The sequence below is a fragment of the Sceloporus undulatus genome, chromosome 1, assembly GCF_019175285.1.
Source record: "Sceloporus undulatus isolate JIND9_A2432 ecotype Alabama chromosome 1, SceUnd_v1.1, whole genome shotgun sequence".
NCBI classification, from domain to species: domain Eukaryota; kingdom Metazoa; phylum Chordata; class Lepidosauria; order Squamata; family Phrynosomatidae; genus Sceloporus; species Sceloporus undulatus.
The window spans coordinates 169,320,770-169,335,319 of NC_056522.1; the positions used below are offsets into that span (position 1 = coordinate 169,320,770).

The following is a 14,550-nucleotide window of genomic DNA, read 5'->3' on the forward strand; positions in this document are numbered from 1 at the left end:
ACTCTCTGCTCTTGATCTGACTGTACAGCAGCCTGGGAAACACTGGTTTCTATTATGTGTCAGTCAAGACCAGTTTGAACATAGTATTGACTATTAAAAATAACTTTGATTCCAAGTGCCATGTCATAGTTATTTGTGTTGACTGACTGTGAAGGCATAACATGCAGAGAAAAACAAGGAGAATAATATTATTAATAAACCTGTGATTACAATAAAAACCACTCTTAGACTAGTCAATGATGCCTGAGGTGAGTTCAAACTATCATTACGTATCTCTTACACATCCACACACACCAACCCTGGGAAATCTAGGGTTGGCAATTTAACTGACAAGGATTTATTCCCCCTCAACCTTCATCCTATTTTGTTTCAAATAAGCTCTTTTAAAACACTGTTACCTACATGAAAAGACAGAAAAGCAAAAAAGGCAGTGATCAAAAAGGGGATGGGTTGGTCTTCCATACAAAGCAAATCCCTTCCACAAAGAATATTTCCTGCTCTGGGTTCTGTTCTCTGGAGCAACAGAAAACAAGCTTGCTCCCTCCTCAATATGACATCCCTTCAAGTATTTAAACAGGGCTATCATATCACCTCTTAACCTTTTCTTCTCCAGGCTAAACATCCCCAGCTCCCTGAGTCCTTCCTCATAGGGCTTCATGGTTTCCAGACCCTTCTCCATTTTAGTCGCCCTCCTTTGGACACATGGCTCCAGTTTCCCAATGGGCTGTTATAGCTGGGGAGGGAACCCACTGGGTGGACCTGGGTGAAGTCACACTCTCTCAGCCTGAGAGGATAGCAATGGCAAAGCCCCCTCTGAAGAAACCTTGCCAAGGAAACCCCAGGAGAGGGTCGCCTCGAGGTGGCTATTAAGCTGCAAACGACCTGAAAGCGCACACACAGCAACAGCAGCAACCACAACATACCGTCCCCAGCATTGAGCCTCCAAGGCCCTCCTGGACATAAACAAAGCTCAACTGCGCAGGACCGGAAGGAGATTCCCTGGCCGAGTTGTGCCAGAGAGGAAGTGACGTCGCGCGGCCCTGAGTATCGCGAGTGAAGGGGTGTGTGGCTTAACCTTGGCGCATGCGCAATGAGAGAAGGGATGGCCCCCATTCCTTTCCACACGGTTGGGGTGCTGTATTGTTTTACAGTACTGTGCGCATGCGCAAACAGCAACCCAGGGAGAGTGGGCGGGCGGATTGTGTCCAAACTAAACCCCTTTGAAGAAATGAGAGAGCGCAGGGATTTTCCTGCGTCAGCTTCCCTTCTTTGGTAAGGAAGCAGCAGGCCCTAGACCTTCCCTTGTTCCCTCTTTCCTTTCTTGTTCTTCTAGGGAAACTGAGAGGGAGGGGTTGTTTGGGAGGCAGTGGTTGCTCCAAGTCTTTTGGACTTCTTTTCCCAGAAGCCTCAGCCATTTTGACCCACAGCAAGGAATCCTGGGAGCTGAAGTCCAAAACACCTGGAGCAGCAAATATTGGGAACCCTTCTTCACTGTTCAGGCTGATGAACAACCCAATGTCTTATGAGTCTTGGGGAGGATTCAGTAGCAGAAAGTGCAGAAATAATCCAGTTTCAGACTGCTTTAACTGCCCTTGCTCAGTGCTAGGGAATCCTGGGAATTGTAGTTTGTTGTGGCACTAGAGCTCTCTGGCAAAGAAGGCTAAATGTCTCAGAAAACTGCACTTCCCAGAATTCCCTAGCATTGAGCCAGGTCTGTTAAAGCAATCTTAAACTGGATTATTGATGCAGTTTGTTTTGGATCCTAACTACAGAAGCTTTCTTCACAGAGAATGGTTCTTAAAATAGTTGATTTCCCCCTCTAAAACCCACTTATCAGATTAGATGTGGGACTCCACTGGGTAGGTTCAAGGCAATACATTTTAACATTCCCTGTAAAGATTTTAATATGTCACTGTGTTATAGATTATTGATTATAGATTGTTTTAAAACCAGAATTTTAACCCAAAATCTGCAGGGAAACCAGGCACTTGATTGGAAAGGAAACATTTTCATTTTTAGCCGCAGCTGTTCTCTTCAGAAGGAAATGCATCCAAATTTCTGGGCCCATGATTCTAAAATGGACCAAGTTTTTATAGTATTTTGAACAAAGAAAACTAGAAACCACATTTCATTGCTTACATTGAATTGAACATTTATACCCCTGTATATTCATTGGATGTTCAAATATTACACCTAACGTACGTCTCCATCCCTCATGAGGACCAAACATACGTTTGGTCATCACACTGTTTATGCAGTACTTCCTCTTATTTGGGCTAGCTACTTAAAGTCTGGAGCCATTCAGAGTTGTTTACGCATTTGACATGACCTAGAATAACAACCTTTGCTCTTAGTGCATTTTCAGCACTATAATCTTCAGCTCCTAAGCATAAGTAAAATTGTCAGCTTTAACCATTATACCACAACTATATCGCATAATGAGAGCCAGTGTGGTTTGAGTCCTGGATGATGACCCTGGGTTTGAATCCATACTTGGCTATAGAAACCCCACTGGGTCGCCTTGGGCAAGTCACACTCTCTCAGCCTCAGAGGATGCCAATGGCCAACCTCCTCTGGACAAATCTTGCCAAGAAAATCCCATGACAGGGTCACCTTAGGGCCGCCATTAAGTCAGAAACAACTTCAAGGCACACAGCAACAAGCTTTTAAACATAGTTTTTTTGTGGGTTTTTCAGACTAAGTGACCATGTTCTAGAAGAGTTTATTCCTGATGTTTCACCAACATCTGTGGCTGGCATCTTAAGAAGATGCCAACCACAGATGCTGGGAAAACGTCAAAAATAAATTCTAGAACATGGCCACTTAGTGCGAAAAAACTCACAAAAAACTATGGATGCTGGCCGTGAAAGCCTTTGACTTCACATGCTTTTAAGCATTTTATGCATGAGCATAAGTCCAGAAGCACACTCTGAAAGAGCCATCTAAGTTGATGGCAGGGTGGTCCATGCTGCAGAAATAATGCAATTTGACACCACTTTAACGGCCATAACTCAATGCTATGGGATTCTGGGATTTCTTTGAGAAATTTCGCCTTCCCTGTCAGAGAGCTCTGGTGCCCTTCCAAACTATATATCTCAGCATTTCATAACATCAAGCCATGGCAGTTAAAGAGGTGTCAAACTGCACTATTTCTGCAGTGCAGATTAAACCTAAACCACTTCCTCAGCCAAAGATGAGAATCCACACTCAAGGACTGCATAGAAAGGCAATTCTATAAATGTTTAAATAACAAACAAAAAAACCCACCCAAAAACTACTTATATGCACATGAAAGAAAGACTTAAGTTAGCAAAAAAAGTTAGCAAAGAATGGGTATGACTTTCTCTCACCAACTGTTTTCTCTTTTTTATACCACTGCCTAAAGGATGTGAGCCTTGAGACTTTCCAACTTGTATCTCTATATAATAAAAGCTGAAGCTTTCAGTCTAAACAAGCATCTCTAGGGTTGTGTCCGCACTGGAGAAATAATCCAGTTTGACGCCACTTTAACTGCCATGGCTCTGTGCTATCAAATTCTTAGTTGTGGCAACAGAGTCCTCTGACAGAGAATAATAAAGGTCTCACTAAACTACCAATGTTAATTTAATGTGTTGTCTGCTATATTTTATTGTTCGAATGTTAAGATGTATTAATATGTATTATGTTTAATTATTGTCATAGAATGTACGCTATACGAAGGTTTATTTTATCTGTTTTAATTGATTGTACGTACAGTGCTGTGTAAATTTACAGTGCTTTATAAATAAAGCTTAATAATACACATCTTAGAATTCCATCATATTGAGCCATAACCATTAATATGGTGTCAAAGTGGATGATTTTAGCAATGCGGATGCAGCCTAGTGTGGAAGACTATTGGTAAACCAGTATGATTTGACACTGAAAGTGGTGAAAACAGCAGAACTGCATCCCCTTGAAAGCTTGAGGAGAATTTTTGCTGTTTCTCCACTCCTCTCTTTTCCACCCTCCAAAGTTCCACCCAAAGAAATTCTCCAGTTAGATTTTCCTCAGACACTTTGAGTGCTTCCATTCTCTGATTCAGCAGATGCTGTTTTCCAATACGTGGGCTGTGTCCCTTGAAACTCTGGCCCGGTGCAGATAGGCCCTTTGCGGTGCGCCCATGACATGCTAGGGTTGCTTGGGGGTGGGGCATGCACATGCCCCACAACCCTAGCACGTCATGGGTGCGGCGCAACTGCGTAGCACCATCCACATGGTGAGCGCAGCGATGACGTGCCAGAAGCACAGCGTCCAAACAGGACTGCGCCGCTGGCACATCATTGCATCGTCGCTGACGCTTTGGCGCAGCACAAGTGCACCACAAAAAAGGGGCCACTTCCAAGCGCTCCTTTTTTGCTGCGTAGCAGCACCACACAATTTGGTTGCTACGGTGCTGCTGCGGAACAAGGAGAGACACCTCCCCGGTGCCTCTTTTTGGCGCTCTGTACCACGCCTCTGTTCCTGAACCTCTGGTGACCCTTTCACAATCTATAATTATATAGCACCACAATTCCCCTTTAATTGCCATGGCTGCTGCCTGTGGAATCCTCCTGGGATTTATGCTTGTGGTCAAAGACATCAGATGTACTGCTGATTCAAAAGGTCCCTCTGAACTATAGATCCCAGGATTCCATAGGATGTTGCTATGTCGGTTACAGTGGAGACATAGCACTGGAATTGTGTAGTGTAAAAGAGCTATAACTCTGGATGAGACTGATCAGTTCTGCTGAAATTCCTTTCTGTTTTTCAAAAGTAGCATTATTTTAAGTACTGTTGTTAATTTCTGTCTTTGCTGTTCTAGGTCCTGGTAGCTGTCAGCCATGTCTAATGGTGGTCATTTTGGGAAAAGCCTCTTTTGCAGAACACTGCAGTGTCTTCACTTCGTAATGAGATGAGCCTGATCATACGTAACCTGCAGAGAGCCATCCCCATCAGGAGAGTGCCACTTCGCAAAAATGTAGAACAATTACGTTGCGTTTTGGGTGTGCAGCAGTTTGATCTCGGTGTTATCTGTGTTAGTAACAGGCGCATACAGCAACTCAATAGAACTTACAAACAGAAGAACATCCCCACTGACATCTTGTCTTTTCCTTTTCATGAGGTAAGCTTTGCTTATTTACTTTTTTCCAGGTCAGCAATAGTCTTCTGTTGTCATCCTAAGAGCAAAAATAAGATGCTAGATTTTTAATGGGATATGATTAGGCATCTGCTTGAGACTGCAGCCAGGGGCACACCCACCACCACCGCGGACTTCGAGAGGGCTGCATGCCCCAACCCAAATTCTCTTTAATGTTAAACTTGTTATTAAAAGTAAATTCCAAATGTCCCCTGCACCCTCTTGGGATATTGAGAACATTACCATGGTTTTGCCTCTCAGTCTATTTAGGGTCCAAAAGGTGTCAGATTCAAACTAAGAAATCATAGGCCTGTTACAGACAGCAAATAAGCTGCTTGAGTCACAGTGGAGGAGGTGTTTCAATTATGCATGCATCCTAAAGAGTCCGAGTCGCACCAAAGCCAGGCTCCAGTCCTAGGCTGGAAACGTGGCTTTGGTGCGACTTCTGTACTCTTAGGACACGTCGCATTGAAACACGATACAACCACTGGTGTCTCAAAGCAGCTTTATTGGCTTCTGTACAGGCCATAGAATCATAGACTATAGAGTTGGAAGAGACCGCAGGGCCTCCAGTCACCCCGCCCACCCCCCCCCCCGCCATGCAGGAAATCCAAACAAACATCCCCCAGACGGCCATCCAGCCTCTGTTTAAAGACCTCCAAGGAAGGAGACTCCACTACACTCCGAGGAAGAGTGTGTCTCACTGTCGGACAGCTCTTACTGTCAGGAAGTTCTTCCTAGTTTGGAAATGGATCCTCTTTCCTGTAGCTTGCATCCACTGTGCCAGGTCCTAGTCCTGGAGCAGCAGAAAAAACAAGCTTCTCCCTCTCCTCAATATGACATCCCTTCAAGTTTTTATGAAACAGGGCTATCAAACCCTCTAACCTTCTCTTCCCAGGCTGAACACCTCAGCCCCTTAGTCATTCCTCAAGGAATGGCTTCCAGAACCCTTCACATTTTAGTCACCTCCTCTGGAACTGCTCAGTTTCTCTACGTCCTTTTTTTAAATTGTGGTGCCCAGAACTGGACCCATATTCCCGTGGGCCTGACCAGAGCAGTATTCATGTTTGATTCAAAAGAGGGCAGCTTCCAGTCTTAGGCGGTTACACACCACCATTTACTATGCGCTCCGCGCGTCTGAATGTAGAAAGGGGCGTACGAGATAGGAAGGGTCCACCTTCCTAACCACCCCTGTTCCTAGGACAGCGGAGCGCGTAGTAAATGGCGTCGCCTGCCACATGGGCGCGCCATATTTACGTCTCGACGCACAGCGTCCGAGAGTGGCGCAGCTAAGTATGCTGCGAGTGCGCACCTCACCGCCCACTTCCGGGGCCAAAAGGAGCACCATTTTGGTGCTTCTTTTTAGCTGCGCCGAGAAGCCTTGCGGTCGGGCCGCCGGGGCTTCTTGGTGTAGCTAATCGGTGGTGGCAGACCGCCCGCTTTAGGGGGCGTCTGTAACACGCCAAGATTAGTTCAGAGGGGAAATATAGCATACTTGCTTGCTCCTCAGGGGATGTGGGTGAAGGCCCTCAAAATCAGCTTGAGTGGCCATATTTGGGCACATTTTTCCCACCACAGTACGATGAATCATTGAAGACCTCTTGCAGATAGAATCACAGTTATACAACTTAAGACCACAAAGATCCTCTATTCAAAAAAAAAGGGGGGGGGATTGTGGTAATGTAAAAACAAATGCCCCTCTATAGCCCATGCCTTTAAAATAGCAAAAGGTGCAAGAGAAAAGTACATTTCCAGTGGACAGGGGGTACAAAATAAAATTAGGTAATAAGCATGGAAGCATAAATATCCTGAAGGCAGCAGATCGTGATCTGCTTGGAAGCTTATCAGTTCAACCCTTGTTAGTACCATACTAACTGCTGTAGGTATATTTCAGAGGAAGAACTTGTAAAACCACCCTGAATATTCGTTTGTCTAAGTAAACCCAATGAAATTCATAGGGTTGCCAGAAGTCAACAGTTAACTTCAATTCACATACCAACAAATAAAGACAACTTGTGCTTTATTAGGTGATTTGGTCCTATTTGGTCCCACCTGGCTGGCTGTAAGTCGTAGGTGACCTGAAGGCATCTATCATGTCATCTTTTCACTTGTTGCTTTGTCAGAGGGGTTGTCTGAACAGGCCACAAGGCCCTATTCCTCCCAGCCTTATACGACAATGCAGGCCAAAACCTGGGGGGAGGAGATCAGGCCTACTTGCCAAACGGGATGGGGGATTGTGGATCCAGCCTGATCCGGGAGTAAACCAGCCTCAGCATATTTGACCACTGGTTGGCTGGGGAGTTTCCTGGAAACTGCAGCAAACCGTGCTGTTCGACAACCACCCGCACCTCCTACCTTGCCAGACATTGCTCTTACTCAATGCCCTAAATTGCCACAAGGTGCCTGGCCACATGGGTAAGATCAATGGGAAGGTAAAGAGCATGCACCAGTAGTGGGTCTTGAGTTCGTGCAGGGACAGGTGTGGTAAATATCCAACCAGGCTTGCCTGGACCTCTTTTAACACTCCCATATTATATATCCTGAGATTCCAGGACTTAAGTGGGCTTAAGTGGAGTGTTGATGCTAACCCTACCTGCTTGGACTTTACTGTGGTTGTTGTTGTGGTTATTGTTATTATTATTATTATATTTATCTATATCCTGCCTTTTCCCAAAACTGGGACTCAGCGCAGCTAACCACTTGTGGTTCACAAGCGGTAGCCCAGATAACAAAAGTTGATGAGAGGGACCACCAAACAGATACAGATTAGCTGACCAGCAACAAGCACCTTCAGTCTAAAGAGGTTGCAGTGTTCTATATAGTAACATTTTATTATTGTTGGAACCTGTTCCTTTCACAGATCTGAAAGCAGGAGACTGCCTCAATATTTGGCCCAGATAATACAATTTGGGAGATATTTTTCTAGGGGTAGAATATAGTTCAACAAGTGAAGAATACAGTGAAGATTACGACATTCTTACATAAGTATGTTTTGCTACTTCGTCCATTTTCTACTTGTGTTAGTGTCACCTGTTAAAAAAAAAGCTCTGAAATCATGGTCTGCATGTACATCTATATTGTCTTCAGCTATTGATAGTTTTAAAAAGGTTTCCTGACATGTACAGCCACACTACCATCACCCTCTTGCTGGCAGAAGTCTTGCTTTTTTCTAAGGTGACTTGCCGCAATATAAAACTTGTTAGCCTGGAAAAAAGGATATCTAAACTTTCTTACAGAGAAGACTTTTCAGTCTTCTCCAACAAAAGATTTTACAAGACATTATGACTCATTTGTTCTTCCTTACATCTAAAGCAGTAGTGTGACAGATTCATGTCAGTTCAAGATTTTAATGGCCTGTTACAGACTGCCAAAATAACCTGCTTCGGGTCTCTTTGGGTTATGCTATTTAAATGGTGCATGGGTCCTAAGAGTCGGAGGTCGCACCAAAGCCACACTCCATTCCTAAGCACTGTAGTGCAGCGTTGGGGCAGCTTTCCGGATTCTTAGGATGCATGCATCATTTAAATAGCATACCTTCAAAGATACCCGAAGCAGCTTTATTTTGGCAGTCTGCACAGCCAACAACATACTAAAGCACGTTTGCTCCCCAAAAGCTCTCTGCTCAACTCCTGTTTTATTCCCCAAGACCTGTTGCACATTGCCAGTTTCTTGCCGTGAGATACCAGACAAGTTACCCAGAAATGTTTAAATTAAGACAACTAAACATAAGTAACTTTTATGTCAGCACCGTACCATAGTTATCCATGCCACCCAAAGTCACCAGCCAACTGTTTACATTTCTACCTGTAAAAGTTGTTTTTTGGGAGCAGGAGCTCCAAAATGGGATGTAAAAAACTGAGGGCCTGACAGACCCTCCAGAACATGATCCGTGTGCCACAGAGGAGTGTGTGGAAAAACCTGAAATTCCCAGTGTTCCTGTAAGTGGCATAATGAATTTAAGACAATGGCTTGCTCTGTTCTGCTGGCACCGGTTGCAATAATTTGCTAGGCGAGTTGGCCACTGTACAGCAGTAGCTTCCCTCTATAATCCATGAGATTATTCTGTAAAATACATAAATTTTAGATTGAAAGCTTGGGGCAGGGAATGTCAAATTAACATGGAAAGCCTCTCATGTGAAGCGCCATATTACTGGAAAAATGGGGGAGGAAATGAGAGGGAGAAAAAGAAAATATGGTAGCACCTTTAAGACTTAGTGTTTTAATTTTCATGGATATGCATCCACTTCTTTGAATGCGAGTACGTTAGTGGTACTGATGTGCACCATAAATCACATGATTATTACTATACGGTACAGTGGGCCCTTGGTATACACGGGGATCTGTTCCGGACCCCCCGCTGTACCAAAATCCACGTATGCTCAAGTCCCATTTGTCCCCAATGGCGGCACGCGTGCACACGCTCTGCCATGTGGGGACAAAAGTCTCTCTCCTCTCCTCCTCTTTCCTCCCCTCCCTCCCCCTTCCCCCTTCCCTCCCTGCTTACCTGCTCCGTTGCCGCACCACCACCCCCGCATCTTCGCCGCCCTCCTCCTCCGCCACCGCAGGAAAGGTCGAGTGCTGCTCATGGAGGCCAAGAGGCCTCCAGACTGCACTGGGCCCTTCTGCGGGGCGAGTGCGGTGGGAGGATGAGGCCAGCTTCGTCGGCCTCGCCTGCCACCACCGCGAGGCCGGGTTGCAGGTCGGAGGCCTTTGGCCTCCACAGGCAGCGCCCAGCCTTTCCCTTCCTGGGTGCGGAGGAGGTGGCGGTGAGGTGAGGAGGCCAAGCCCGTTCCCGCTCGCTGCCACCGTCCGCCGCCACCGCGGAGAAGGCTGGGTGCGTCTGTGGAGGCCAAGAGGCCTCCAGACTGCACCCGGCCCTTTTTGCGGTGGCGCAGCGGTGGCAGGGGAGGCAACGTTTGGCCTTGTCCTCGTGCGCCACTGCAGAAGGGCCCGGTGCAGTCTGGAGGCCTCTTGGGTCTCCCATGAGCAGCACTCGGGCCTTTCCCGTGGTGGCGGAGGTGCGGCGGCCAATGAGGCAGGATGCGACGGTTGTGGCGACAGAGCAGGTAAGGAGGGAGGGGAAGGGAGGGGAGGGAAAGAGGAGGGGAGAGAAGTGACTTTTGTTCCCCAATGGCAGCCACGCGTGCCGTGCACCGCCATTGGGGACGTTTTCCCCCTGGATTTGCCATGTGCGTATGCTCAAATCCGCACATGGCAAATCCGCATATAAGGAGGGCCGACTGTAATATACTAGATTGTCCTCCCTGGTTATTTTCGTTTTTAAAACTATTTATTTGTAACATTATTGTAACACTTGTGCTGCAGCCTATAAAATCATGTGAATCACAAATTAATATTTCTGCTTGGGCAGGTGACGTTGCTCATGGGTATGTGCCATTTGCTTGGATATAAGCATAGCCAAAAAGCTGATTGGGAAGAGGTAGGTGTTCTCCTGACCTAGAGAACAGTAATACATTGTGGTTTGAATCACAAAAGATCAACATAGTAACATTGATCTTTTGTTATCCTAAAAATGCACTATGAGTAACTGACAATTCAGCTTGTAAATCAGATGTAATTATGTTGTTGGAAGTAAAGGTATTCATTCATGTGGTCTCATTTTATTTCAGATGTATAAAAAGAAACACAAATCCTCCAGGAGCTAAGCAGGTTGTCTGGTACAAAACTTTCAGGCCGTTGACAAAAACCACTTCGATAGTATTGTACTGTAAACGAGTTCCACACAAGAAGAAAAAGAAAGAAAGAAAGAAAAGAAGAAAGAAAAAGCTGTTTTGTTAACTACTTATTTTTATTAAGTAACCTTGTCCAACTTCAACTAATCTTGGATTTAGGAGAACTGACAGGACAGTTTCCTTTTTGAGTTATCTGGGTAGACTAAGCCTCATGCAACCCATCTGCAGATGCTTTATAGTCTGATGTTTGGGACATCGATGACCCTGATCCCACAAGAGATGTTATATGTGATATCATGGTAGTAAACACAACAAGATTCCCACATCCAAAGGTAAAGACCTTCAAAGTCTATCCGATGGTTTCTTGATCCTTCAAAAGGTCTATCTGTATACTTGTCTGCTCATTCACAAATCGGTAGTTATTTTTTCTCTCTGCTTGTCCACTCAATGTCCTATCGTCATGGGTAGTCGATTGCTTTCGGAGGATTGTCACAATGATACCCCAATTTGGGTAGCCCATTTTTGGAGCCCTAGCAGTAACTTAAAAGATTTGCCCCCGCTCGCCAGCTGAGTGAATGCATACCAAGTAGTAGCTACAAGGAACCTGGTGTATTTATAGGCATTGGTGCCCTATATGAGATGTTACTTGGCGTTTATGCAATACACACTAGCCGAGTGTACTGTCAGTATCACTCATTTTCCGGCGGGGCCACGTGGAGGCGGTGTCATCATTAAACGGCATCACCCCCGTAACCATGAGAGTCATAGTTACTCCCGCTATGGCTTTTATTCAGTTGTCCTAAGCATTCACGTCTCTTTGTGATATAGACTAATTAATATCAAGATTAATGCTTCAGAACTTCAGATGTGTTGTGATATACATGTACAACACATTTTGGATGTGGATGCGTACCTGCCTGCTTTATTTAAAAAAAAATTATAAAGGTTCTCTGATATTATTTTGTAGATGCAGACATTCCCAGTGATGGGTGGCATATACATTAATCCTATTATTATTATGATATTATTATTATTATTATTATTAGCATCATTCTTATCTTTCCTCTTCATCACTCAAGCGGTATCTGCACTGCGAAATAATCCACTTTGACACCACTTAAACGCCAGGCTAAGTGGTATGGAATTTGAGGATGCTTAGTTTTGTGAGATATCTAGCTTTCTCTGTCAGCCTGGTGCCAAAACAATTAAAATCCCAGGATTCCTGGGCATGGCAGTAGGGGAGTTAAACTGGATTATTACTGCAGTGTGGATGCAGCCTATATGAATAGGGTTGCATAACTGTCTACTCCAAATCGGGACAAATGTAAAAAAAAAGTAGGCAACAAAATTTAGGCCAAATGTAGGGCAAAAATAGGCCCGAGATTCACTTTGGGGAGTCACACTCTCCACCTTCAGTATAGCCCAGAGCCCAATTTTTAAAAAAACATTCAGAACAATATGGGGGCAAATTGTCAATCCCAAACCATGGCAGAAAGCCCCATCAATGCATAAACACGCCTATTCCTCTGCCAAGATACCTCACCAAACTACACATGACAGGGATTCTGTATTGCTGGACCCTGCTTGGTGGTATCCAACGCATCATTTGACAGTACGATGCACACCGGAATCCAACTAGAAGAGGTATGACACCAGAGTCACTGCCGTCCCTGCAAAATATCCCAAGGAAAAAGTCAGGGTGGTGTACATCTTGGGGCGTCAGCTGGAAGGGACTTTTTGTGTATGTTCAGAGCACCTCTTGGTCATTTGCGAACTATAGAAAGGACCGATTGGGCCAAAGAGGAATTTCTCCAGCTCCTGCTCTGTCCTGCCCTTCTGCCCCACTTTGAACCCTGTTTGCAGCAACTGAAGGGGGAAAGTGGTTCCCACATTCCCTCTATTAATTCCACTAGTAGTGGCTGGCATGTGTCAGTGGGAAGAAATGTTTGGATGAATTAGGGAAAACAAACATGCCAGCCACTTTTGTTTCATTCTGCTTGGCAGGGAAATCATGTAATATTTTCGGTGTGAAATGTTGAGAGTCAAAGGTGAGGGAATGAAAAGTCTGAAATGAATAGCATATGGCTTGCTTTTGATGGTCGGTCTTTGAAGTCCAGAATCCTAAAGTATCTACAAGTTTTTATCCTGGCTGTTGATCAAAAGGTTCTTCTTTTACACACGCCTCATTCCCTACATGTCAGAAAGAGTCTGAAGCCTGGCTTGGTTCCTCATAAATAGTATGATGTTAGAACAGACCAGGTGCTTTTCCCCCTGTGTGTAGGCTCTGAGTACAGAAAAAAGAGGCGGGTTGAGTGCGCCAGCATCCATCAGCCAACCCATGCATCCCAGTTCTCATCCTTGTCTACATATGGAGCCTCTCCATGGATGCCCCTTGTCTTGGGGGAGAGGCTTGCGTATCCTAATGAATTGTGAGCAGGCTGGCGGTGGTAATAATAGCCACCGGTAGGGCTTCCCATGCCAGACAGGTCACAACCGAATGGTCGGACCAAACGCACCAAGGGCAGGATGGCTCTCTAAGCCTTATGTCAACCACCTAGGAGAAGGAAAACTCTAATCATCCCAAACCCGGGCACAATGGTCTCGGCTAACAACCTTAAGGTCAACCATCTAAGAGAAGGGAACTCTAATCAAACCTACAACCCACAGGACCTTGCTGCCACGCCGTCCGTCTTGTCAGGCCTCAGCAGTCAAACTCTGTTTAAAGGGTGAGGCAGTTCGTGCAAGCTGTGTTCACACCAGGAAAATCCATTTACCGGCTGTGAAGGATACACAACTTCCGAAAAAGCCCTGTAGTATAGCGAGGGACGAAACGGCAGGTGTTAAAGATGCACTGGAAGCCCGCAGACCCAACCTGCATGCAGGTGGTTTCTGGACTTTGGTCGTTGAGACTGACTCAGGGTTGACAGTCTTGTTCGGCAGCATCTTGAATGACCACACAGCGGTTTTTAAGGAGAGCCTGCTTGCCTCCATATGGCAGAGGGCTAGAAAAGGTGGCCTAAAGAAAGCTCATCGCCCAAAAACACCGCCTATTGGCTAGCCACGCAATGGGCATCTTCTGATGCGGTCAAACAAAGACAAGAGACAAAGGCACACACCAGCCTCCAAGGTGCAAATAGACTAACGCTTGCATGCTGGAACATCAGAGCCATGCAAGTTCTGCAGACAGTGAACCGTCCTGAGTCGTCTTCTTCGCTAATAGCCCTATGAACTGTCATGACTTAACATCGACACTCACTGCTCTTAGTGAGTCCGTCTCCACGAGAAAGGCAGCCGTTAAAAGAACACGGTGCTAGCTACACACACTGGTCTGGCAACCCAAAACTGAAAACAACTTTCAGGTGTAGGCTTCATGATCAAAACTTTCATTGCCTCAAACTCGAAACCTTGCCAACAGACACTCTATCGCATTATCTCCTTACGCCTCCCCCACGTGTTGTGTTCTGTCTCAGTATATATGCCCCAACTATGCAAGCTGACCCTGCAGAGAAAGACAAATTCACTCAGACCTGCTACTTATAAAAGTCCCTGCAAAAGACAAAATCTTATCCTTAGTGACTTCAATGCCAGGGAGGAAATAACGTCGAAGCCTGGAAAGGTGTTTTTAGGCAAGCTGGTGTGTGGAAACTGTAATGATAACGGACACCTTCTGCTCTTTTGGGGCAAGAACAGCAGCTGATTATGACAACACCATCTTTCGCA

At 45.4% G+C, this 14,550-nt stretch overlaps 2 protein-coding genes across 3 annotated transcripts in view; one reads left to right on the forward strand and one right to left on the reverse strand.

Moving 5' to 3' along the window:
* LOC121930369 (minichromosome maintenance complex component 3 associated protein) overlaps positions 1-1,012 on the reverse strand; it is a 42,773-nt gene extending 41,761 nt beyond the window's left edge. For both annotated transcript variants that reach the window (XR_006103923.1, XM_042466594.1), the window contains exon 1: positions 924-1,012. The gene's annotated coding sequence lies outside the window, so the exon portion shown is untranslated. The remainder of the gene's footprint in view (positions 1-923) is intronic.
* Positions 1,013-1,093: 81 nt separating this feature from the next.
* On the forward strand, positions 1,094-10,838 carry YBEY (ybeY metalloendoribonuclease). Its single transcript, XM_042457834.1, is given in 4 exon segments — positions 1,094-1,272; positions 4,823-5,122; positions 10,509-10,581; positions 10,768-10,838. Coding segments are annotated over 3 exon segments (354 nt in total). The 5' UTR covers positions 1,094-1,272; positions 4,823-4,912.
* The last annotated feature ends 3,712 nt before the right edge of the window (positions 10,839-14,550 follow it).